This window comes from Pezoporus occidentalis, unplaced genomic scaffold, assembly GCF_034315485.1.
Source record: "Pezoporus occidentalis ecotype Australia unplaced genomic scaffold, CSIRO_AGI_Poc_V1 ctg236, whole genome shotgun sequence".
Classification (NCBI taxonomy): domain Eukaryota; kingdom Metazoa; phylum Chordata; class Aves; order Psittaciformes; family Psittacidae; genus Pezoporus; species Pezoporus occidentalis.
Genome location: NW_026914244.1, coordinates 1,313,999 through 1,338,243, shown reverse-complemented (window position 1 = coordinate 1,338,243; position 24,245 = coordinate 1,313,999). Strand labels below are relative to the sequence as shown.

Genomic DNA, 24,245 nt, shown 5'->3' with positions numbered 1-24,245 from the left:
ACCTGAAGGCAAGAAACGCTGCTTTCCCACCAGCCTCTGTGCCTGCAGCGGTGCTCACGTCCACGGCATTCCTCCCAGGGCCTCCAGCCAAGCCCACACAACACGGCCGCAGGGCACACCTGCGGCCTGCTCCCTCGGGGGGGGCCGAGCCCCGCGCTCTGCCGCACAGACACCCCGGGCCTCCCCGTTTAGGCCGAGACGGGGGCCGGAGGCCGCGGTGCCGGGCGCTGAAGGTGCTGAGTCACGCTAGGCCAGCAGGAGAGAAGCGGGAGGGCGGAGCGTGGCCGTACGCGATGACGTCAGCGCCGGTATAAAAGCGTCATCGCGGCGCTAGAGGCCCTCAGAGCTCGTCGGCGAGGCAGAGCGGAGCGGGTTCCTGCTTCAACAGTGCTTGGACGGAACCGGCCGCGCTCGGGCCCGCCGCCACCGCTGACCGCCTTCATCGGCCCGCCGGACTTCACCGACACACACCCCACCGAAAGGCAGCGCCATGGCAGCTCCCCCTTCTCAGGTGCGTCAGAACTACCACCAGGACTGCGAAGCCGCTATCAACCGCCAGATCAACCTGGAGCTCTACGCCTCCTATGTGTACCTCAGCATGGTGAGTGGATCGGCCGAGAGGAGCTCAGCCGGCGTGGGATTAAGCGGAGGGGGAGGTTAATGGGAAGAGGGGGGCTTCGGGCCTACTTGAGGGCCTCTGGTAGCCGTGCGGGGGGCTTAGGCCAGGCCCGGTGCGGCTCCTCCCCAGAGGGACCGAGCCCGCCTTGTGCTTAGGCCCTGTTGGGGCGGGGGGAGAAGCATCAGAACTTCAGTGCGAGGCCTCCCTGGGGAAGGGGGTGAATGTGAGGGAAGGGATAAAGGCCGTGGCTGTGGGCCTGCAGACCCCCGCCGCTGCGCGTTCTACACCAGGGTGCAGCCTGGGGTCCCGCACGGTGCCCCGGTTGGGGAGCGGGGTTGCGAGTGCCGGGTGATGCCTGCGGGCGCAGCCACGCTCCTCCTCCCCCCCCCCCCCATCGCCTGAGGGGCGTTCTCAGCCTTCCCTGGGGGTGGGGCGGCCGCTTGTTTCCTATAGGTGAGGCCTTTATCTCGGTGCCGGGCTGCAGTTACACGTTAACCGAGTTCCGTCCGTTGCCCTTGGCGGACTCGTTATCAGCACGGCACAGCTCAGCAGCTTCCAAGCGGCGCTGCCCTTGGGGCTGGGCTGGATAGCAGGAGTTGAGTAACGAAGCGATTGGCACCTTTCCCATAGGCGTTCTTGTCTCTTGAGGCGAGGTTTTTCATAGTCCGTAGTTTCTTGAAATGAATTAGTAGGAATCCGGGGATTCCTTAGCGCCGTGCTCGCATGCTTCACATGGTGCGAGGTTCTCCGTTTAGCCATGGTAGTGATGAGCAACTTTGGTGCAACCAGCAGCTGTGACCTCTGTGCAGCAATCCTGGTGCTTTAGATGTTTAGGTAATTTGAGACTTTATGGTGATATGGTAGTATGTTGTGGCCTGGAGTTGTAGGACTTCACAGCTTGATTTTCTGTCACCATGAAGGTCTGAACCTCATGAATTGAATGTAATTATGTTGTTGGATGATAGTGGTACACAAGCACCAGTGTGTTTCCTCCAACCTCCCAGGCAAGCTTCTGGTTTAAAAGCAGAGATTTCTGCAGCAGCTTGATTAAATAACTGGCATCTGATACAAAGCTTTTGATTGAACCCTGCCTAATGGCTCTGACCAAAGAACAAACAAGCAGTGTGATGTCTTCTAAGTGCTGTTACAGGTTTTGCTTTAAAAAGAAAAAGCAGTCTTGTACTTGCTGTTGAATATATATTTTAGTTCCTTTTGACTTTTAGATGTTTGTTTTTCCCCAAAAAAAGGAATTGTCCTTCATAATTTAATCCCTGATAAGCCTGGGGAGCCACAGGAGTTTTATTGCAAAATTACCTTGAACTTGGTCACCTGTATCTGGTATTGCAGGTCAGAGCATCAACTTGTGATCATTGTAAACAAACTCGGGCAAACAAAAGGAGCAGGAACATTCTTCCTCCTTGAAAACGGCTTTTCAAGTCTGCTATATCTAAGGCATTTGAGTGATGCTCAGAACAGTAATCTATGGGGTGCGAGTTCTTTTTGTATCTTCAGAACTGAACCAGCAATAACATTTATTTGTTCATGGTAGGCATACAAGTTAAGATTTAATTCTGGTCAGGAGAATGTGAGTTCCCCTAAGGGAAGAGTTTTGCCAGGCTGCCTTGATGTCAGTGCTGCTGCTGGCCTTGGACTCCAGCCACCCTGAAAGCAGGGCTGATAGGGGACAGATCTGAAGCTGTAGTATGGATTTGACTTTGTGTGGCTGCTGGAGTGAGGCCTGGGGGCGTGACTGTATGAATTCTTATTTTTCAGTCCTACTACTTCGACCGGGATGATGTGGCTCTGAAAAACTTTGCCAAGTATTTCCTGCATCAGTCCCACGAGGAGCGTGAGCATGCTGAGAAACTGATGAAGCTGCAGAACCAGAGGGGCGGGCGCATCTTCTTGCAGGACATCAAGGTAAGGAGTGGAGCTATGGGTTGTCCTATCTAATGCAGAACTAGGCTTGTGGCCTGCCTCCATGCCGGAAGGGGATTAATGTCCCTGTGAGCCCTGAAGCAGCTGACTGTACCTAAACACACTGCATTGCTGTGATCTGTGTGGCACTCAGCCCAAAATCTAGAGATGGGTAGTAAATTGATAATTGGCTGACTGGCCAATAAAAGGTACTTGTGTAAGAAGAGAATAGCTGGCCCTAGGTGGTTTGCTGTGGGCTGAGGATAACTAGAACACACAGCTGGTTCACCTACCTTAGATTTAGTGGTGTTAGCTATGCTCGTTTTGTAGAGAGCTCAACTGCCTTGTCACAGGAACATAAAATGTCAAGTTTGCCATTGCTTCTTAAGCTCACTGCAAGGTTTTGTGAAGTTACTTTAATGAGATAATTTGGAACAGCAGAAAGCAGGCAGTGTTGTAAAGCCTGTTTAATGTAACATAACTCTTCATGGGGGAAACAGCAAACAAAGCGAGTGATAGGCTTGTGAGAAGGATTCCCTTGCTTTACTAGTAAGTGAGTGCTTGGAAACACCAGACTCTACTAGGCAGTTCTGAGTTGAAAGTTAGACTTGCCTGCCCTGGTGTCTTAACTGCTTTGTTTCTGGGACTGTGGCTGCTGGCTAGTTACGTAGGCAGATGTTTAAACCATTAGGCTTTAACAGGAGGAGGAAAGCGGTAGCTCTCTTAGCTGTCTTGCCTACAAGAAGAGAACCTGGGGAATGGGAACAGGTCTGGGACATGCAGTCCTGTTCTGAGTGTGCACTGTGTGCCTGCCAAATGTTTGAAGATGCCTAAATGCCTGAACTTGCTCTAAACAGGCTTTGAGACTGATTTGAAAGACTTTCCTCCCTACTGGTCTGTGGGTACTTAAGAGAAATTATGGTCATGTGCTTTCCCCTTCTAGAAGCCAGATCGTGATGACTGGGAGAATGGACTGACTGCAATGGAATGTGCCCTGCACCTGGAGAAGAATGTGAACCAGTCACTGTTGGAGCTGCACAAACTGGCAACTGAAAAGAATGATCCACATGTAAGTGGATGCTGAAGCTGAGAATGGAGCTCTGTAATTGTCTGATAGTGTGGGAATGGGGGCAAGTTTTGTGTCCCTGATGTTACTGAAGATGGAAAAAGTATGTGAACTGGTGGTATAGCCTTTCCAAAAGGAAATGCTGAGGTGTTGGCTTGTACCTTAACCATTTGGTGTAGGATTGTTGCCATCTCCTTCCAGGAGGACTACTTGCAGTGTGTTAGGGTGCCTGAGGCCCACCTTACAGAACAGTGGGTGCATGGCTTTGTGCAAGCCCCTCTGTTGCTCTCAGAACAGAGAGCTCTTTATGAACAGCATCTTGAAGAGGAGAAATATATAAATCTCTACAAAAAAAGTCTTGCTTTTGTAGGGGATGAGTTCTGGCTTTAAACCAGTAGATGCCTGTAAAGGCTTTCTGTCACAAGGCTTTTTTGTCATCAAATTTTGGAGCTGCTTCTTCCAAATGTTAAAAGCCCTGACACTTCAGAACACAGTGCCTGAAAACACAGCTTTCTTCACACATTACAGTTACTGGCAAGGCTGGATTGAGACTTCTTAGTATCAGGAAGGGATTGTCATAGTACTCTTAGGAGTGTCCTGCCTAAGTTTTTAGGGACTTTTCTAAAAGAAATAACATAGGGGAGCCATTCTACCTATGTAAATCCTCATGTGATGAATTCAGGTGCTGTGCAGTGGGGGTTTCTAAATCTGTTTAGTAACTTTGCTATTGCTTCCCATGGAGAGGCTTCCTGAGCTGATGTACTGCAGAGTTCTGGAGCAAGTGTGCTAGCTAAGCCTGCTTTGGTTTGGCCTTGTTCTGATACTGCAAAGGCACATCACAGTGCAAAGTGAGCTTTTAAATTCTCACTTCTGTGTCTGTAGAGAGGATGGGTAGGGTTTCAGATGCTGCTGCAGCAGGATAAGCTGTTCCCAGGCCTAAATTTCAACTCTTTTTCTCTCCTTTCAGTTGTGTGACTTCATTGAGACTCATTACCTGGATGAGCAGGTCAAAGCCATCAAGGAGCTGGGTGACCATGTGACCAATCTGAGGAAGATGGGGGCACCAAAGTATGGCATGGCGGAGTACCTCTTTGACAAGCACACCCTTGGGGACAGCGACCATGACAGTTGAAGTCATGCCAAGAGCCACCCTCTGGGTTTCAGTGGGACTCCTACTTCACTGTCCAGCCATGCATGCATTTCCAGCTATCTAGATAAACAGTTCTTATACTCTGTACCAAATATCACCCCTCTTTTCTCTTGTGTTTTGTGTATCGCCCTCCATCCAATAAAGTGACTTGGTTCAAGTTGGAATTTGCTGTTTCTCTTGGTAGCAAGAGGCCTGCACTCATGGGATTGTGCTCTGTAGTTTCTTTTGTGACGGTTGACTTAAGCTGGTCATAAAGGAATCAGAATCATAGAACAGTTAAGGCTGGGAAGGACCTTATCGTCTAGTTTAACTCCCTGCCACAGGCAGGGATGCCTCACCCTAGGCCATATCACCCAAAGCTCTGTCTAACCTGGTCTTGAATACTGCCAGGGATGGAGCATGAGTGGAATAATATATTCCTTCCTACTTACTCTCTTCTTATTAGAGGGATCGGGTTTTACTTGCTTACAAGGGTGATGAATGTGATTTAAATCCTTTATTCAAAGCTGTTGCCATAAAGCACAAGGAAAGGAAAGCTTGAAAATCTGGGCTTCCTGAGCTTTTGTCCCTGTGAATTTAGATGAAATAACTGAAGGGGGGAGGAGGGTGTTGGAGCCTCACTTGGCATTGTGCCTGCCTAACAAATGGCGCTATGCTTCAGAGTGGAGAAAACGTCCTGTGAATCCAGATTTGAGCTGTGTGCTGGCACCAGGCTGAACTGGAACAGCAGTGTTGGAGGAACTGCCTTGCTGACACCATCAGCAGTTGCAGCTGCTGGTGGTGTTTGCCAGGGTCTGGCAGTACTGGGAAGGCAGTGAGTGGGCAGCTGTTGGGGAGGGATGTGGGAAGTGAGTTTGTCACATGGCCCCTGTGAAATGGGGTGCTTTCAGCTGTTTCTGAAGACAGAAGTAGAAAAACTTTCATTTTTCTATTCTTAACTCCTATTGTTGCATGGAAACTAAAATGAGGAAATGAAGCAGATGGTCCTGGTCTTCAGCCTTGCTTTTATTTTGTTAAGGAGGACAGTAAAACCCCAAAGCTCTATGGTTTCTGCTGCCATCCAAACAACTTATTCTCTGAGCATTGTCAAATCAGTGGCAGATGTGATGTGGAAAAGGAAGCAATGTGTAGGGGAAATCCCATTGCCTGCAGCCACCTGGTCTGGTAGACACTTGCCTTGCCTTGTTCCATTACTTTTCCAGAACTGGAAAACACTGCTGGGAATGACATCGAGGCCCTTTGAGTCTGCATCACAAATGGTGAGTCTTGCTTCAGTCCATTTCCCTGGAGTATCTTGTCAGTAGTGCAAGTCATGCCTGAGACTTGTAATGGGTGTTGTGACGCACTGACATAAAGCTCACATTCCAATTCGTGCTGTGGTGAGGAGGGGGAGATGTCCTTATTAATGTCCTTCTGTTTTGGGTGACACTTGCACTCCAAGTTCTTCAGGCTGGTACCTGCTGAGATACTGCTCTGCTGTTGTGTATCTGCAGTACTTCGCACTCAAAGGTCTTTTGCTACAGATGTAGAGGGGTTTTTGGTGGTTTTATTGGTGCAGCACTGACGTTGTGTCTGCTACTGTACCCAATGCCAGTAGCAGTGAGTCTTTAGTGCTGGCTTTAGCCTAGGCTGGGCTTTAGCTCTATGTTCCAGCAGTAGGTGGTTTGGCTGTGTTGCCCTGTTTGGGTGAGTGCCAGTGTGGCCAAGTGTAAAGATACTGCAGTATCTCAACAGAACTGTGCCTCTTGCTCTCTAGCTGTACTGGTCCATCTGCTCTTCACATGTGCTTTCACTGGTCTCCATGATCACCTCCATCAGCCCCACATAGTCACCTTCAGCTAGAGAGATGCCAGAGTCATTGGGGGATGGACTCTCAGCTCGTCTTGTCTCTTTTGTAGGGGGAGCATTCGTGCTTCCATTTCCAGTGTCTCTTGTGTTCCTGGAAACCTCTGCTGGATGCTGGTCTGGAGCACTGGCTGCATCTTCTAAACTTAGGCTGCGAGCATCAGGACCCATATTCCCCATGTGGGACCTCTGCAGCACTGGGGATGTTACAGGGGTGAAGGAGAAGCAGAAAGAGGTGCTGCTTCCAGGGGTTTTGTTATTGGGGGTGTGAAAGTGCTCAGAATTGGGAGTAGGTGATGCTGTGCTCTCCAGTGATAGCCAGGGAGGGTGGGAAGATTTCAAGCTCTTCAGGCTCTTGAAGCTACCCTGCTTCTCATAGTCTGGGGACTCTGTCAAGAAGGGGAACTTAGGGCTATCTGATGCTGTGGACTGAACTCCTGGGCTTCCTGTGGTGATACCTTCTTTGCCTTTACCGTAAGAGTTGCTCTTTTCTTCTGCTGTTACAACCAGTGAGTCAGAACCTTTGCTTCGGTCTGTTGGCCAAATAAATGTTTCCTTTGCACCCGAGCCAATGGAGCTTTGGCTTTTATACACATCACTGACTCTAGAAGGGGAGGTACTGACCACATCCCTCAGAGAAGTCGAGCATGCAGCAATGCTGGAGAGTGCAGGAGGCTTCTTGCGGCCTTGGCGTCTAGAAGGGAAAATCATAGGGATGGAGCTGATGGGTGTCTGTGGAGCGCTGTAGAAACCAGGTCTCTCGTAGAATGGGGTTGACATGAAGGCATCAAACTCTCTTAGTTTTCCATCTTCGCTGTCCCACTGTTCCTGTGAGCTGGAGTCTCTCCTTGGCTGATTGATGCCACAAGGGCTTCCAGCCTTGCCCATGTCTTGGTATGTGTAATGGGAGAAAGGGGACGTGGGTTCTCTCCGGCGCAGCAGGTTCATCCGGGAAGAGGACCTGGAGAAGCTGGGTGACTGCACACCAAGAAGCCGGCCCAGGTGCCCCAGTAATGGTGTGGAATGGTTGGCCTCCTCATTCTCTTTAATTTGCTCCAGGGGCTGGAACTCCATCTCTTCTTTCTGCATGCTGGGGAGAGGCAGAGCAGGCTGTTAGGTTGCCACAAAAAGAGATGGGTTTTGGGGGAGAGGCTGCATGCTGCTGCCAGTGGCAAGCATGTCTTTCCTGTGCTGCCACTAGATATGTGTAAGGCCCCCCACAATAGGGATGCTCATGGTAGAGGATAGTGTGGAAAAGAGGTCAGAGGCATCCTTGTAAGTGGAGGATGTTGGCTATTGTCTTTGGACAAGCCTAGAAGTCTCTTAGGGTGAGATTTCACAGACTATGGAGGAAAATACTATTGCTTGTTCTTACTCCCCTTCACGAGATCTGCTCTAAGGTGTAAATGCGGAATGTTCTGACACCCCGTGGCTGTGCTCACCTGATATCAAAAGTTGAGCCAAGGAATGATGGGCGCTTGTACTCAGCAGTGGCTGCAGTGTAGGGGGGCTGGGGATCAGGCTCATTCCAGTATAGGTCCTTCTCCAGAATGGGTAAATCCTGGTGCATCTCATCCACAGCCATAAGGGAGACCTGCAGGGGACAGCAGAAGTGTCATATGGGGTAAGCAGCGTTACACATAGAATCAGGGGATGGTTTGTGTTGGAAGGGAGCTTAAAGCCCATCCAGTTCCAACCCCTGCTACGGGCAGGGACACCTTCCACTGGAGCAGCTTGCTCCAAGCCCCTGTGTCCAACCTGGCCTTGAACACTGCCAGGGATGGGGCAGCCACAGCTTCTCTGGGCACCCTGTGCCAGCGCCTCAGCACCCTCCCAGGGAAGAGCTTCTGCCTAAGAGCTCATCTTGGTCTCCCCTCAGGCAGGTTAAAGCCATTCCCCTTGGCCTGTCCCTACAGACCCTAGTCCAAAGCCTCTCTCCATGTTTGCTGTAGCTCCTTTAGGCACAGGAGCTGCTCTAAGGTCTCCCCTTCAGGAGTCTTCTCTTCTCCTGCTGAGGGGGAACACTGAGCTGTCCCCCATAACCCTCATGTTTGTTGGGAAGCTTTACACTCTCCTGCTCTCCTTGACATCTCCGTTTGGAAATCCTAGGCCCCTTCTTAACATGCAGCCAGCTCAGGAAAGCACAAGGGCACTGCTTCTCCACCCATTGCAGGCATGGGAAGTGGATGGTGAAGGTGTTGCAGAGCTTTGCACTGACAGGGCTTGCTGAAGCCATAGGTGCACTCCTACTTTGGTGTTCCTCTGCAGGTGAGGGTCATCAGAGGTCCCTGCCTTCACTTTACCTGTAGATTCCTGTCAATGAGCCAGTTGGTTTCAAAGTCATCATCATCCTCTCCAAAAGGGTTGATGAGCTGCTCAGCCACCTGCATATGGAGAGAACATAGCAAAGGTCACCATGGTCATCCCTGCCACTTCCCCCACTGGAAGAAGGCCTGTTGGGCAGAGTCAAGCATATACCTTGAACAGAGCAATGCTGTTCCTCCCAAAAGGGATGGTTTAAAGCAGGAGGCTGTGTCCGATTCCAGCTCCAGGTGTATTTTCTTGGACTTACCTTTAACCAGCCAGCATAGAAGAAGAACTGCAGAAACGTAAAGACGGGCACAAAGAGATCTAGTTCATGGCCAGGATATGCTTTTTCTGGATCCAGGAACTGCCGCCCGATCAGACAAGCCAGGAAGAAGCTGTAAACAGCCACGGTCACCACCTGGGAAAGATGCCAGAGGAGCTTGAGTTCCCAGCCTTTCTCTTCAGTTCCACCCCACACATCTCCAAACAGCAACAAGCTGCTTCTGGATCTGTAGCTTTTTGAAAGCCTTGGATTCAGTGATCATAGAATCAGAGTGGTTTGGGTTGGAGGGGACCTTAAAGAGCACCTGCTTATGACAGGCTTCTCTGCTTTCTGTAGGAAGATGCATTTTGACTTTAAATATGCTCTTTGCCCTTTAGTCGTTATGTTGCTATGTAATATGAAATACACGTATGTAACATGAAATACACTGTATTTCATTCCATGCTGTCCCTGGAATGACATCTGTGTAGGCATCACAGAAAGAAAGCAAGTGACATCCTGGATGGAAAGAGCTGAAACGACTGACACATGGCTGCCTGGTTGTTCTGCTGCCGAGGTAAGGGGTGCTGTGAGCTCTTTTCATTCCTGTCCTTGCCTCTCCTGAAAGCTATCTCAAGCCCCTCTTGGCTCAGGCTGCGCTGCCAGGGCTGCTCCTTCCTTCCTGGCCCTCATGCTGGATGTTTTGTGTATTCACTTGCCTGAATGCCCAGATTTCACTGAGCTTTGTGCTTTTCTCTGCAATCACAGGACTGGAAACTTCCCCTTTTCAGATTAAAAGCAGCTGAGGCTTTTGCATGGTCTCTACATGCAGTGAGAAAGAGGGCTCAAAACAAAACCACCCAGCATCACGAGACTCTCGAGCTAGCCACCGAGTTCCTTGCAGGGCTGTTGGTGATGGGCAGGATAGAGAGTGCGTGGAATGACAGTGTGGATGAGCACCCATAAAAAGAACAGGTTGTGTACTGCAAAGATGTGCTATGATCTTGCTTTTTGCTCCTAATGTGCAGAACAAAGGGCTGTGCAGAAATAGTTTCCCAGCGTGTTCCCTATTTAACCTTCAGTGCCACGTGAATGGAAGCTGTTCCGATTTCACTGTGCAGTGCATTAGTGTTATCTGAGCAGCTGGATTGCATCTGACAAAGGAGCCAAAGCGTCTGTCTGGGTTGGCATCCAGGGAGCTATTAGACACCTGAGAACATGCACGCAGCGCTCACACACATGGCATGACTCCATCAGAGCTGCCGTGCCTGCTTGGAGCAGCTTTGCTTGGCAGATGCATCTCAGCTCTGCTGAGTGGGAAGAAACTGATTCAGGGATGTGATCCCTGCAGCATGGTGCAGGGAATGGGTCTGTGTGTATCTGTGGTTTCCATGCACCCATGTGGCACACATCATGGTTAGGTACTCCTGGACAGTGGGTTGTTTTAAGTTAGGGAAATAAGGGCTGGGTGTGTGTTGCTGAGGTACATATGTGAGAGCACCAACGTGTGTAGGTGATGGTCCATGTGTGGGTGAGCTATGGGTGTAAATGGGGCCGCGTGTGCAAGCAGGCAGTGGAGCAACAATATGTGATATGGTTTAGTGATGGTTTTGGCAGTCCTGGGGTAATGGCTGAATGTGATCACCTTAAGGGTCTTTTCCAACCTGTTTGATTCTATGACTCTACAATAGGTGTGGGGATCCCTTCTCACCTGAGTGTAGACCAAGGGGATGCTGATCCAGTCATACCCATAGAGTCGCCCACACTGGCTGCGCAAGGTGTTGAGCTCCTGCAGTGTGGCAAAGGAAGAGCTTGTCAGTATAGCTTTGCATTTCCTTGCTGGGGACACTGAGCATCTCCAGCCTCACTGCCCTTCATTGCTCCAGCCCATTCCCTCCTGCTCACACCTCCTCTGGAAGGTGGGGCTCAGCCTCACTCCAGCAGAGCACCAGGAGGGTCTCAGACTTGCCCTGGAGAAACTCATAGCAGAGATTACCTCCTCCCAAAACGAGCAGCCAACAGGTTAGGCAAAGAATAACTCAGGAGCATCCATTTCTCTCTCCTGACTATACAGTGAGTCTGGGTAAATAGCCCAGAGGGAGACATCTCACTCCAGGTAACAGAAAGAATGTGGCCTTCTTTGCACATGAATACCAGGCAGGATGAGCTGCTCTGGACCCTTTTTCCTCTGCAGCTGCGAAGGGGTGGCTGCCAGGTCTTGTGGAGCATGCCCACACTATCCCCCTTATCACACTAAACCCACACTATGTGGAGCATCCCAGGACTATCCAAGAGTTTTCAATAGTGAAGTTTTCCAAAGAGACCTTGTTTTGGGGGGATGTTTTTGTCCTCTCCTGGTCTCTTCCAGATACGTCCTTCCTTGTGGCTTTCCGTCTGTATCCTAGAGACCTCCAGTGTAATATCCTTAGGGGCAGGCTTGGCTCACTGTCCTACCTCACCATTCCTATTCCTTGCCTGACTCTGGAAGTCCCTGTAGCTCCACATAAGGTCCCAGGTGAGGATCCAAGATAGCTGCCTGTTGCCTGGCACTCACATTCAGGATGCCTTGGAGCAGCACGCTGTCCCGGATCCTCCCCTCATTCCTTGCCTTCACAGCCAGGTTGGAGAACCACACACACGGGATCCAAAACTTGTTGTGTGGGGAATTCAAGCTCTCAAACTTCTTGTGCTCTTCTGGTGTCATGAGGCCTGGGTGGAAAAGAGTAGATGGGAGAAGGATGACTGTAAAGGGCAGAAAGGAACAAACTGGTCTGAAAAGAAAACTTAAATCTCAGGTGGTCACCTTGGCTGTCCTTAAAAATAACAGGGAATACTCAAGCACTCAGCTTTTGGGAGACACATAGAAGAGGATGAGTCTTGTTAAAACATTCAGTTATAGAAGTGTGAGGGGCAGGCTTTATCTCATTTCATTTCAGAAGTCTACAGCACATCTGACCAGGTCACAGTCAGCAGGGAGATAAAGTACTGCTGAGGGTGCAATTGCTTGGTGTACATAGATGTTTGCTGAGAATGGGGTAACTTGTGTCCTAAAAGTGCCTGTTTCTCTCTCTGGATTGCAAAGGGAAACCAGTTGAGTAGGGTTCTAATTGACATATCCCTCTGGGGAGGGAAATGTCATATCTTGAGAAGCATCTTCAGAGAGGATTCAGGGAGCCCAGCACTTGAGGTCAGAGGCTCCAATTCCCACCTGCCCAGTGGAAAACTGTTGCCCTGAGGGAGGATGAACATTCCACTTGGTAAGCTCTGCTTGTGTACTGCTGTAGATCTGTGCACAGGGTCATTTACTACAGAGAGCTCCTCTCTTCCTGCTTCCAGAGCAGGGTGAGCAGCTCCTAGTGAAGTTGCTGCACCACGTTACCCTAATCTGACCAGCCGGGGCTACTGTGTGACCTGCAGCGTATCTACATTGACAAACAGGATCTTGGCACTCTCCTTATGTATAAAAGCTTGGGTAGAGACACTTCATATTTCAAACAAACCTTCCAGCCACTCTTAGGAGCATGCTGTGAAATAGGGAAACATCAACCCTTGATGATTTCAGTAGAGCAGAGTGAGCATCACTGCAGACATCAGCTGAGCACATTGCAGCACTATCCCACCTCCAGTCTGGAGGTCATGAAGCCCTTTCCAAGGCTCTTTGCCCCAAAACCAGCACCAAGGTGATGCTGTGTGGTGCAGAAGGCAGGAGCAGCACTGACCTGCCCTCACGACGTGCTCCATGCTGGGGAAGCGCTTGTAGACAGCGGTGCTGACTGAGCGCAGGATCAGGACACTGCACAGGTTGCTGTAGCGCATGAGGGTGCGACGCAGGAGTCGCCCGTACTCATCCTCCCCATCCACATTGCAGGAAACCAAGTTCATGATCCGGTCAGGCCATGGTATGCTCTCATACTGAGCCCACCAGCGGGACACCACCAGAGCCACGTAGAAACCTAGAGGTGAGCTGAGCACATTAGCTGTCCTGAAGGGATGGGAGATGTCAATGCTTGTGTATAGGATGTTTTGTTCTGCTCATCCAGGGGTGGATGCAGGCATGACGGTGGTGGGACACTGGCACAGGTTACCCAGAGAAGCTGTGGCTGCCCCATCCCTGACCATGTTCAATGCCAAGTTCGATGGGGCTTGGAGCAACCTGCTCTAGTGGAAGATGTCCCTGTCTGTGGCAGGGGTTGGAACTGGGTGAGCTTTAAGGTCCTTTCTAACCCAAACCATTCTCTGATTCTGTGCAATTCAGATCCCCATGCTGAAGTTAGAGTCTGGATTTCATGGTTTATTTGGTGCTACCTGGTGCCTGCCCTCCTGTCAGAGCCCAGGGCATGCCAGCACATCTGGGCAGTGCAAGCTGTGTACTGGGAGCATACCTCATAGCTGTGACATGAAATGATGCTTGGGGAGGTTTGCAAAGGCAGAGGGAGGGACCTGCTGAGTGAATCTTGCCTGCCTGCAGAACTATAGCAAACCAGGGGGAAGAAATGCTGCCTCTTTCCCCTCCATGTGTGCTCGCAGAGCTCCTTACCCAGCACAAAGGACACAGGGATTAGCTCAGCATAGCTGTTGCAGTAGAGCGCCAGCTTCTCAAACATCAGCCTTTGGCTCTCGTTCAGGATCAGCCTAAAAGGAAGAAACAGAAGCATCAGCCTCAAAGAAGAGTCTGTGCCTTGTTGGGCCTGCTGAGGTATAGGAGTCTGGCAAAGGAAGCCAAGGATGTGTACTCAGAACACTCCCATGCCATGAGAATGAGTGAACACCACTCATGAGCCCACCTCCCAGAATACCCTGCTGACCAGTCCAAAGGAGCCCAAATGGTCACTGACAGAGAGTAAGTGATGCAGGTTGATGTCACTATTTTCGTACTCAGTGCTGTGTGATACCAAGGGTTTGACACAGAGCTTGGATGTGCACTGCAGTTCACTTAATACCCCACAAAATGTGAGCTCAAGCTCTGCTCTTACATGGGTTCCTGTCTCTTTCTTAGACCCACTTCCCTGCTTCTGTGCTGCCTCTGGGATCAGCACAGAGCTCCCTCTTTCCTCACCAGATTTTCTTTTACAAGGGCCTGTAGGGACAGGCCAAGGGGAATGGCTTGAACCTGCCCGAGGGGAGACTGAGATGAGCTCTTAGGCAGAAGCTCTTCCCTGTGAGGGTGCTGAGGCGCTGGCACAGGGTGCCCAGAGAAGCTGTGGCCGCCCCATCCCTGGCAGTGTTCAAGGCCAGGTTGGACACAGGGGCTTGGAGCAAGCTGCTCTAGTGGAAGGTGTCCCTGCCCGTGGCAGGGGTTGGGACTAGATGAGCTTTAAGGTCCCTTCTAACACAAACCATTCCATGACTCCATGAAAGTCAGAGCAGCCACAGTTGCCTCATTACAGATCTGTGGTCCCAGGGCTGATGTCAGCTCTCAGAAATGTACCCAAGGCATTGCCTGTTGTGTAACAAGGGAAACTCTTGCCTAAAGCTCCTGGCTGTGGACCAGTTCAATCACGATCTCCACTGATCTACATTCCCATTCTATAGGTAACCATCAAATGCACCTCTTAATCTCAGAGAAGAGAAACTGTGTTACTTCCCAGGACAGAAAAAGGAGATTTATTATCTGCTAAGCAGCATAGGAGCCATAAGGAAGGACCTTTCCTCCTGTGCACAGAGGCTGGTGAGTGGCTGGCCAGCTCTTCTTCAGCAGCATCATTATCCCAACCCTGCACTGCTCAGTTGTCCTGCTCCAGGACAAGCTGAGAGTGATGGGTTGTGTTAGTGTTAATGTACAAGGATGCTTACCTGTAGACAAGACTGATGGTGAAGTAGAGAGAGATGAAGATAAGGAACTCTGAGTAGAGCAGTTTGTAGATACTTCCTTTCCATTGGAGCAGGAGCTGTGAGAAGGTGCCTAGGCGGGCATCAGCCACACGGTTGGTGTATGTCACTGTCATCACAGATCCTAGTGGACACAGAGTGAACAGATGATGAAGCTGCCAGCAAGCTTGCAAAGGAAGAAACAAGTTAGGACCAAAAGACAGGTAAGATAAAGTCAGTGACATAGAGAACCAGGAGGAAATTTATGGTATGTGATGGATTTGATGAGCTTGCCATCATTTTCTGTCTTTGAGCTGCATGTGAGCTGGATACAGTGATGGAGGATACACTTTCTCATGGAGCCCTTGGTTTCTAGTGTTTGATGGTCAGCATTCAAGTGGAGGTGGGAAGTTGGAGGGGACAAAGCCCACATGTAACTCCCTCCCACAGTTCCCACTCCCACAGTTTTTTTTTTAAGATTAATTCTCAGCATCACAAACTCCAAAGTTTCTTACCCCATTTATTTATTTTTCTTATAGTATTTGCTTCAAATATGTTGTTTCTGTAACTCTACTTGTTGGGGAAAAAAATGCCCCCAGGAAAACACCAAATGAATGCACAAAGTCCATAAAGGAGAGATTTCTTGGTACTGTTCCAGATGAAGGTACTCCTGGAGATCTGATAGCTTTTGTAGCTCTTGCCCAACAAGTATAGCTGCTAAATATAGGCTGAGGGCCATACCTGAACTATGCTGGTCCCATTCCCACAGGCAGAACAGCTCTCCCTGTTAGAGAGCTGAGAGATGGAGTTTAGCCACAGATTCCAGGAACTCCACCCCCCCTTTCCTTCAACCGTCCTTTGTGCAATAAATCACAGTGGATGAAAAAAGGCATTCAGGCTTGTGAAATGCTTCCCAATCCCCACTGCAGCATCCCCGTTTCACTTGTAGTTTAACTTTCGATAAATAGAATGGAGTCATAGAATCAACTAGGCTGGAAAAGAGCTTTAAGATCAAGTCCAACCATTACACCAGGAGAGTAACCAAATAGTTCTTTGTCAGCAATTAATAATCAGACCAACTAATATAAATCACCAGTTTAATCCATGCCAGGCAGGGAGGTGAATGATGCCTTGGTTTAGAAATAATTATCCAGTGTGAGACTATTGGTATTTCTGCATCTTAATAGGTTACCAGGATGTTACACAGACATTGCTGTTTAACAGAGGCAATAATGTTAATAGTTATGGAGCCTGAATGGTGGAGACAAAGAAGCACTTCAAGGGACAAACCAGACCTTACTGCTCTGTAGGAACAGTTGAAGGCAGGTGAGTTTGTGTCCACGCTCCTTGTTTAAGCATCTTAGTGAAAGACCTACACTTAGCAGGGGGAAAACTCAGGTCCCAGTGAGCTGGTGCTGTGAAATAAACCAGCAAAGCCCGTATCAAATAGCATCTTTGTCCTGGCTTTGGCTTTTTGGTGCTGCTCCTCCTTTGGGATTCCCTGTCTTAACTCCCCCCAAGTCCCCTCTCATGGTTATATCGGAAGAGTAGAGCAGGTACCTGCCCTGTTTCCATACATATTTCTGGCCAGTGCATGGGGCTTAGACCTACAGATTGCACATATGTATATGGTTAAAGAAAGCTGGCTCTTCCCTCAACACTTTGGGTCTTGGAAGTGCTCAGGGAAACTCTTCATTGCGTAAGTCAAATACAGATTCACTTTTTACCAAACATGGAAAACTTCAGCTCCTGTCCATGTAAATAATGGATGTCACTCACCTCTCTGCCATTCTGCTCCAGTATGGGATATGGGGCTTTTCCCAGTGCTTTTTCCTCCTGCTCTGAATGGTTAAGGCACTTCCCTGCCTGCCTCTGTGGGATTGCCCTGGAATGCCACTGGCACACTCAAAACACCATTTGGGGTTGAAGTACGTGATGGGATGTGACTCACTGCAGCACCAGCACTGCCACACCAGCAAGCTATGGGGGGGAAGAACCATCAAGAGCCATCCCCTATGTGGTACCAGGGAGCTGCTGCCTGCCACTGCCTGATCTGTCTGGACTAACCATTGCTCCTGAAGGTCAACTGACACTTATTAGACTATGAGAATCCTTCAACAACAAGCCTGCATCAGGTGCGTTACCCACCACATAAGACAGCAAATAGACATGAGCAGAGATGGGGAACAAGCAGACGAAGCGAGAGGAGGTCATGGATAGGCAGAAGGATAGCTCTTGAAGGAATCTACCTGCTCTCAGAAGGACAAGATACTCACAGTCATGGGCTCCTGAGCTGCACCAGAGGCTGTGGAGGTTTGGTCCCACACGTGTCCTCTCTGGGTCCTTTGTGGCCCATGCCACGTCCCGCCTCCTCGTGCCCCCTTGGCTCATGGGGGGGATTGAACCTGACAGACACGGTGTGTTAAGGAGCCTGAAACCCACTTGGGAGCTGCAGCCGGTCACTTGATGCCATAATCCTTCCTCGTTACAAAAGAGACTCTGTTGTCTTTTGCCCTGTTCCTTTCTAATCTTCTGAGTAAGCTCTGAGTGTTTATAGAGGCGGCAGGAGCAGGGGGAGGCAGGGCTGGCTGCTCCGAGCCGCTGCTGCTAACTCCTGGCACAGCCATGGGGGCTGCCAAAAGAGAGGCATTTTCCCTCTAATTCTTTCCTGTTTGGTCCCTTTCCCCAAGCCACAACCTTACAGGAGCCCCAGGAGATTAAGTAGGGATGGAATTTTCCACAAAAGCCATAAAACATGTGGCTCTTGGGGGCTGCACAGCTCTCTCTTCCTTAGGGAAGCTCCTAGCTTCTTAGGTCAGTGAAACTCCTGGTCCATGCTCTGCCTGGCTGCCAGTGGATGTATCTCTGTAGCTCCTCACTGTCCCTGGATGAGTTTGCCATCTCTTCCAGCTGTGGTTTGGATGCTGGGGACTTCTACCCTGCCACTGGCTTCCTGAGACTCTTCCCATGTGTTCACTTTGTTTTTCACTTGCTCCTCCAGCAGTGCTGGGGAGATGTCACTGCTCTTTCCTGCATGCCATCCTGGGAAACGCTGCTCCTTGCCTTTGTCCTTAAGCATCCACCAAGCCAGGGAACTCCTTGCCTCTGTCTCTGTGAGGTCTCAGTCCCTTTTCTGCTTCCAGGTTGCTGCTCTGAGCCTGAATCATAGAATGGTTTGTGTTAGAAGGAACCTTAAAGCCCATCCAGTTCCAATCCCCTGCCACGGGCAGGGACACCTTCCACTAGAGCAGCTCGCTCCAAGCCCCTGTGTCCAACCTGGCCTTGAACACTGCCAGGGATGGGGCAGCCACAGCTTCTCTGGGCACCCTGTGCCAGTGCCTCAGCACCCTCACAGGGAAGAACTTGTGCCTAAGAGCCCATCTAAAACTGTTAGCTTAAGGTAAGCCATGGCCCTGTCTCACCACCCTGTCCTGACCCCATCCCTTAGCCAGCTGTGGGACACTGTGGAGAGGGAGCACAGGTCTGATCCATGCAGGCAAGACTCAGGCTCCTTTGAGAGGCTCTGTGGGCTTTTATCACGTCTCTTTCCAGCAAGCAGGCAGCAAAGTCTCCAGTGGAATTAGATGAAGAGCTAGGTCTTGTAGCAGCCAGCTTTCCCTTGTGCTAGTCTACATGCCTGTATCTTTGACGCTTGCTTAGCATCAGCAGCAGGGATCAGTTTGTCCATACTGTAGGTTTCTCCTCTCTGTGTGGCTGAGTCTAGACAAGGGGAGGGTCTTGTTTCACTGCCTGGCATCTGTCTAACGTGGGCTTTCTGGTGCTGTCCTTGGAATTGCTGTCAGTGGTGGGGGAGACCATTGATTAAAATGTGGGACTCGGTTTTAGAGTGAGAGGAGGTCACACCAGTGACATCCAGTTTTAACTCTGCTGTAGGCTCTGGTATGTAGGGGCTCCTCTAGTCCCGATTCCTTTCTGACAAAAAGACCTATGGAGATCTGAATTCTGCTAGTCTCTGGGTAGAAGCTGCTCTGAATTGGATCCCATGATATGCAGAAGGACATGGGCACACATCTGGTGGGAGTAAGCTATCACATCTGGCCGTGCAACTGAGAGGTTGCCACGCTATGCGTTAGGAGAATGGGTATAACTGCAAGGGGGAAGGATGGCCCTGGAGCACTTGGCCTTACCAAGATCCTTCCTGCAGGAAATCTCTTCATCCCTGGATGTGCTGCAGCTCCCTGGCCCTGGAGTCCCCCTGCCATGGATGACTTGCTCTGGGTGGGTAGGATGGCAAAGCAGAAAAGGCAGCATGATGGTTATACAGCATGAGATCCAGACCCGGTACAAGAAGCATCAGCACCTCATGAGAGAGCTCAGTGCCTGAGCCCTCATCTCTACACATAGCAGGGGACAAAAATGGTTCAGGTGAGACATTTGCTGGAGCTGCTGGGAACAGTTTGGGTGTTCCTGAGGACGCCAACATGAAATGACAAAACCTCATATCTTGCTCTTTATGGCACGATGCGCTGGCATCTGGGGGACTCTGCTGCCCTCCTCTGAGAGCAGCTCAGCTGGCAGTTTGTGTGGTTCAGAGCTGCCCTGAGGACAACATAGAACCATAAAAGAGTTAGGGTTGGAAAGGACCTTAAGATCATCCAGTTCCAACCCCCCTGCCATGGACAGGGACACCTCACACTAAACCATGTCACCCAAGGCTCTGGCCAACCTGGCCTTGAACACTGTCAAAGTATTTGTGGAATTTGGAAGTGAACAATTGAGGGGCTTGGATCTCTTTTCACAGCCTCTGGGGCCTCAGTCCTTGAGGAAGATGCTGGTCTGAAAGCCTGCCTTGTGCAGAAGCAGGGGAGGAAGCAAGGAGGTGCTGACATCCCTCCTCAGCCTCACAGCCCTGGAACCATTCTCCTTTTCTCCATTTTCCAGATGAGCAGGGACGCTGGCACCAGAGGTGTCTCTCAAACTGCCATTCCACCCTGGAATCCGGTGTAAATAAAAAGAAAAGTGGGAAGTATCTGAGGAGGGGCTGTTTGGCACGGGCAGGATTTACTGAGCTTTGAGCTGGCCATGAATGTTTGAAGAGGATGCAGTGTAGTCGTTTCTTTCTTCAAGGGCTATGGGCTGTTCTAACACAAGGAGGGGATAACTTGCTGCTCTAGTGGGAGAAGCCACGTCCCTGCCAGCCTCACTGCTTTTTACAAGTGTCATTCGGGTATTTTTCCAGCTCTGTGGCTAATCTGCAGCCATCTGGTATCACTGGGCTCCCTCCTCCTGTGAGGTGGAGTTGGCATATTTGTGTATAAGCAGCCATGTGGGATGGCACGGACCAAGCTGTGGGATGCCTGGGAATCCTGGACAAACCACTCAGTACACAGACAGACTGACTGTACCTCATAGCCTTTTATTTGCCATCACTCTCTGACACATCTAGGTATGTCTTTGCCCAGGAGAGATCAGTATATGAGCATGATACCCCTCTAATGCTCTGAAGTTTCAGTGCCAAGCTCTGTATCTCCCTGCAAATCCAAGTCAGGGACCAATCAGGGGCCTGGAGGGTGATAAATCTCTCCCTTTACCTCTGATGTTCTGTAGTTCAGTTTGTAAGACATGAAAAGAAGGAAGGAGTCCTTAGTAAGGTCCCCGTTTTCTTGCCTTAGCCACCGTGGTGGGGATTAGGTTCCATTTGTGTGGGTCCTGGGTGTCACTTCTAGGGACTGCCTGCTACCTCCTTGCTGATGCTGGTGGGAAAGATGCAGGACTGAGAGGTTTCTGGCTGGATAAATCAGCCAGCAGAAGGGCAGACCCTCCTAAAGAGCGGAGGGGCAGTCCTCCTTTTGCTTTGAGCTTCCCAGCTGCAATTCTTCCTTTTCCATCTAGGGTCTTTTCCCCTGGGTTCGGGCTGAACCCTTCCTTCAAAGGACCTGCTGAGCATGAGGCTGCTCTTTGTTAGCTGTGTGCAGCCGAGGAAGAGCAGTGGGTCTGCTCAGGGCCACGATGTGGCTGCCCTTAGCAGCATCTGATGCATCTGCTCTTAGCAGCATGCATCTGAGGAATACAGGACCCCCCTGCCCTGCTCTTCTGGCTTCGTTACAAGCTGAGAATTGTGCTTTTTCCATCTTTTCTTTTCACCCTGTTTCCTGGAACAGGGGCTGCAGTTTGCTGGGGGATCAAGGCAGATCCATGAAATCGGAGATCTTAGACCCGGAGATCCCAGAGGACCTTTGCTGAAGCCCTTCCAGGCAGTGGAGCAAACACGCTGCACAGCTGAGGCAGGCAAGAGGGAGGGGAGAGAGTGGGTGGATGAAGCCTGGAGCTTTAGGCCATTTGTTTTCGTTCCCATTTTCATGGCAATAACATCCGGACTGGGTTTGTTGGGTCAGGGGTGTAGCCCTGCTTTCCAAGTTTGAGATAATCCCTGTTTCTCTTTCCCTTCCCACCCTGGGTCTGTTTTTTCCTTTATTCCTCCCTTTTTTTGTTAATGTAGTAGAATCTCAATCCATAAGCAGACAAGGCAGCCCTGAGGAAGCCCGAACACTTTCCCATGACTGGGAAGCATCTGTGTTGGGCAGGGTGTCAAGAGCTGCTTCTGTTCCTCAGGGTGGTCTCTCACCTTGTTTGAACCAAACTCAGGACTTTGAGTCCTGCTTTTCATTTATGACTCATTCAGAGGAAGATGTGGGCACTCTGGGAGGGAATATGAAAGATCAGGATGATGTGGAGGCAGAGAGGTTGCTGTCCACAGGAGGCAATTAGGACACCAGAAACAGAGCCCACCGAATGGGAGTCTCTGCTTTGCTTTGGGGGCTCCCTGGTTGCTCAGGGCATGTGTCTGCCTCCAAATTGCCTGTGCTGAGAGGAATAATGTGGGGGGATTCCAGCAGTGACAGGGACCTATCACTGTTCATGGTGCTGGAGGAGATGCAGAGCTGGGTCTGAGGACCCAATGGGGAGCCACAAGCATATCCCTGCATCTGAGAAACCCAGAGGAAGGACTTGGGGGAATATTTTCCTGCATGAAAAAGCCATGGAGAACAAGGGACTGGACCAGACCTGACTCTCAAGAAGACACAGAAAGCATTAGCAAAATGCTTCTTTGGCTGGAGGAGATGGGAGGATGAGGAATGAAAGGTGAAGACTCAGGGAGGTGGGTAGCTTGGCTAGGTGGATGGTGGATCTGCAGGAGGGATGTGAGAGGAGTAGGGGGTGAGTGGGTACAAATGATAGAGCGAAGGCAGTGGAAATGGGGAAGGTATGGAGGGGGGGAAAGGATGGCTAAAAATGCCTGTGGAAGTGGGGAGGTTCCATGTCAAGGCTTTCACAACAGGTATGTGCTGTGCTGGGAGACTTGCAGGAGGCAAAGTGGATTTCATGACACTTCATTACACTGAGTGATTTGTTCAGCTTCCATGAAATGTAACTGGAAAATGATGTGGGTACATCCATGGTGTGAGACAAGGGTGCTGGTTCACAGCTTCCAACTGCACTGAGACTTGAAGGTTGTCTGGTGGTTTGTTATCTCTTGGAAGCAGAGGTGAGAGATGGGTCTGTGTCTCACCAGTTGCTGGGATGGACACTTTGGGATGCTTTGCAACACAGCCAGCCTTGTGCAGAGAGCATGGAGAAGGCAGCAGCTTTTCCTGCCTCAAGGCAGCTTGCATGATAACCCCCAGCTCAGGTTCTGCTCTGCAGGGCCAGCCCATTCATCTGGTTATGGAGAACTCTCACGTCTGTTCAGGCTTCCGCAGGAGCTCTGCCTGTCCTTTGGGGCTGGGAGTGAGGGGGAGCAGATCTGCTTTCACCTTGTGACAAGTTACTTTTGCCAGTGGCTGGCATTTGGCAACTCCAGCACATCCCCTCTTCATGCTTCCTGTCTGCACTATCACTTCTGGTTTTTCCTGCCTTTGTTGGATCCTGGAAGCAGTTCTACCTTTCTAATCTGAGGACCCTCCGTCCCTGCCAGCCAGGCCTTGGGAGTTAATCATTACAAAGATTAATTACTTCTGGTGCTGTCTTGCAAAGCTGAAGATCTTTCCCCTCCTTCCAAAAGTTCCCTGAAGATAACAAAGGTTACAGCCGTTGACACAAACCTCTCAAACATTTCGTTCAGAGCATGGGGTTGGCCTCTGTTGCCACCATGGATTGTGACCAAGGCAGGGCAGGGCTCTAGATGACACGGACACCCGGGAGAAGCTGGGAGAGGGAATTGCTCCTCGTGTCGTATCTACAGTGGTTGTCTGGAATAGATACAAGGACCTCCATGTCTAACTTGCCTGCCTTTGGCAGTGAGGCAGAGGATGGAGTAGCTGACTCCAGGCTGGGAGCTGCCCCTGTGTGTGAAGGCTTGGAGGAGATACCTGGAGGAAAGCCCAAGGCAAGGTAGGACACAATGGGAAACATGGGGAAGGACCAGTCAAACATATTCCATGGGTGGCTTGTATGGGACCAGGTTTTGGCCCATTGGAGGCACTGCCTTGCCAATTGCAGTCAATCCAGAGGTGACTGTGGGATCCACTGTGGGACTGGGGTAAGAGCAGAAGTGTTTTGCCTGGTTTGTTCCCAGCAGGCAGACATGCCCTGGATCACGTGCTGGGAGGTGGGAACCTCACAGCACTGTGAGGGACAGTTGTCTCTCTGGCTGTAGGTAATGCCCTAGGTGAACTACCTAGAACTGTATCTCCTCTTGATTTCAGCAACAGGCTGTGGAGTGGATCAGTCGTTTCCAAGTGCCCCAGGAATGACCTGGAGCTGAGCCTTTTTGCCCCTCTGTGCTAGCAGAGCAGGGCAAGTGAGGAAAAAGCATTTTGGGATGAGTGTGCCCTGGGCAATGAGGCTCCTCCATGAGAGCTGGTGATGCAGGGGGTAAAATGAGTGGGCAGGGAATAGTGTGTTCCCACTGCTTTGCAGAGATGGTGTAAATCAGTGCGGACACATGACTGCTCTCGTGTGCTGGGAGAGCTGCCCTGCTCCCTCAGCCTCCTGGAAGGATGAGCCAGCTAAAAATGAGAGCTGCAGTGTCCAGTGTTCAAAGCTCAGTAACAAGGAGACTGAGTTGTCTCATTCACACCAGGTTATGGGAAGCCCAGTGCTTTCCATGAATGGGGACTTCAAAAATCCTGGTCCAGTCCTGCTGCTGCCCATCACTAACAAGCCTTTCTCCTCTCGGCCACGTTTCTCCCATCCTTTCAGCTTCCTGTGTATTATTAATCACTTCTTTACATCCCAGACTCCCTCACTGTACTGGGTTTGAGCGGCAGTGATGTTGCTAGCACCTCTGGGATAACATAGTTAAGAAGTG

The 24,245-nt window shown here is 50.4% G+C and overlaps 2 protein-coding genes and 1 long non-coding RNA gene across 5 annotated transcripts; 2 read left to right on the top strand and 1 right to left on the bottom strand.

The window, feature by feature from the left end:
* Positions 1 to 329: 329 nt before the first annotated feature.
* On the top strand, positions 330 to 4,909 carry FTH1 (ferritin heavy chain 1). Its single transcript, XM_062621974.1, has 4 exons — positions 330 to 601; positions 2,393 to 2,539; positions 3,480 to 3,605; positions 4,570 to 4,909. Exons 1-4 carry the CDS (start codon positions 491 to 493, stop codon positions 4,732 to 4,734), a joined length of 549 nt encoding a protein of 182 aa, XP_062477958.1. The 5' UTR covers positions 330 to 490; the 3' UTR covers positions 4,735 to 4,909.
* Positions 4,910 to 5,739: 830 nt separating this feature from the next.
* BEST1 (bestrophin 1) lies at positions 5,740 to 17,399 on the bottom strand. 2 transcript variants are annotated; one of them, XM_062621957.1, is made up of 10 exons: positions 17,251 to 17,399; positions 14,960 to 15,119; positions 13,704 to 13,798; positions 12,886 to 13,119; positions 11,721 to 11,875; positions 10,878 to 10,955; positions 9,170 to 9,322; positions 8,901 to 8,981; positions 8,040 to 8,191; positions 5,740 to 7,687 (listed from the first exon to the last, which is right to left on the bottom strand). In XM_062621957.1, exons 2-10 carry the CDS (start codon positions 15,109 to 15,111, stop codon positions 6,505 to 6,507), a joined length of 2,283 nt encoding a protein of 760 aa, XP_062477941.1. In that variant the 5' UTR covers positions 15,112 to 15,119; positions 17,251 to 17,399; the 3' UTR covers positions 5,740 to 6,504. The 2 variants fall into 2 exon arrangements, with proteins under 2 accessions (XP_062477941.1, XP_062477940.1); XM_062621956.1 differs by lacking the exon at positions 17,251 to 17,399 and adding an exon at positions 15,716 to 15,952.
* LOC134165319 (uncharacterized) lies at positions 8,084 to 14,970 on the top strand. 2 transcript variants are annotated; one of them, XR_009965473.1, is made up of 5 exons: positions 8,084 to 9,743; positions 11,535 to 12,423; positions 13,035 to 13,125; positions 13,792 to 14,006; positions 14,699 to 14,970. It is a non-coding gene; the product is annotated as an uncharacterized LOC134165319 (long non-coding RNA). The 2 variants fall into 2 exon arrangements; XR_009965472.1 differs by lacking the exon at positions 13,792 to 14,006.
* Positions 17,400 to 24,245: the final 6,846 nt, after the last annotated feature.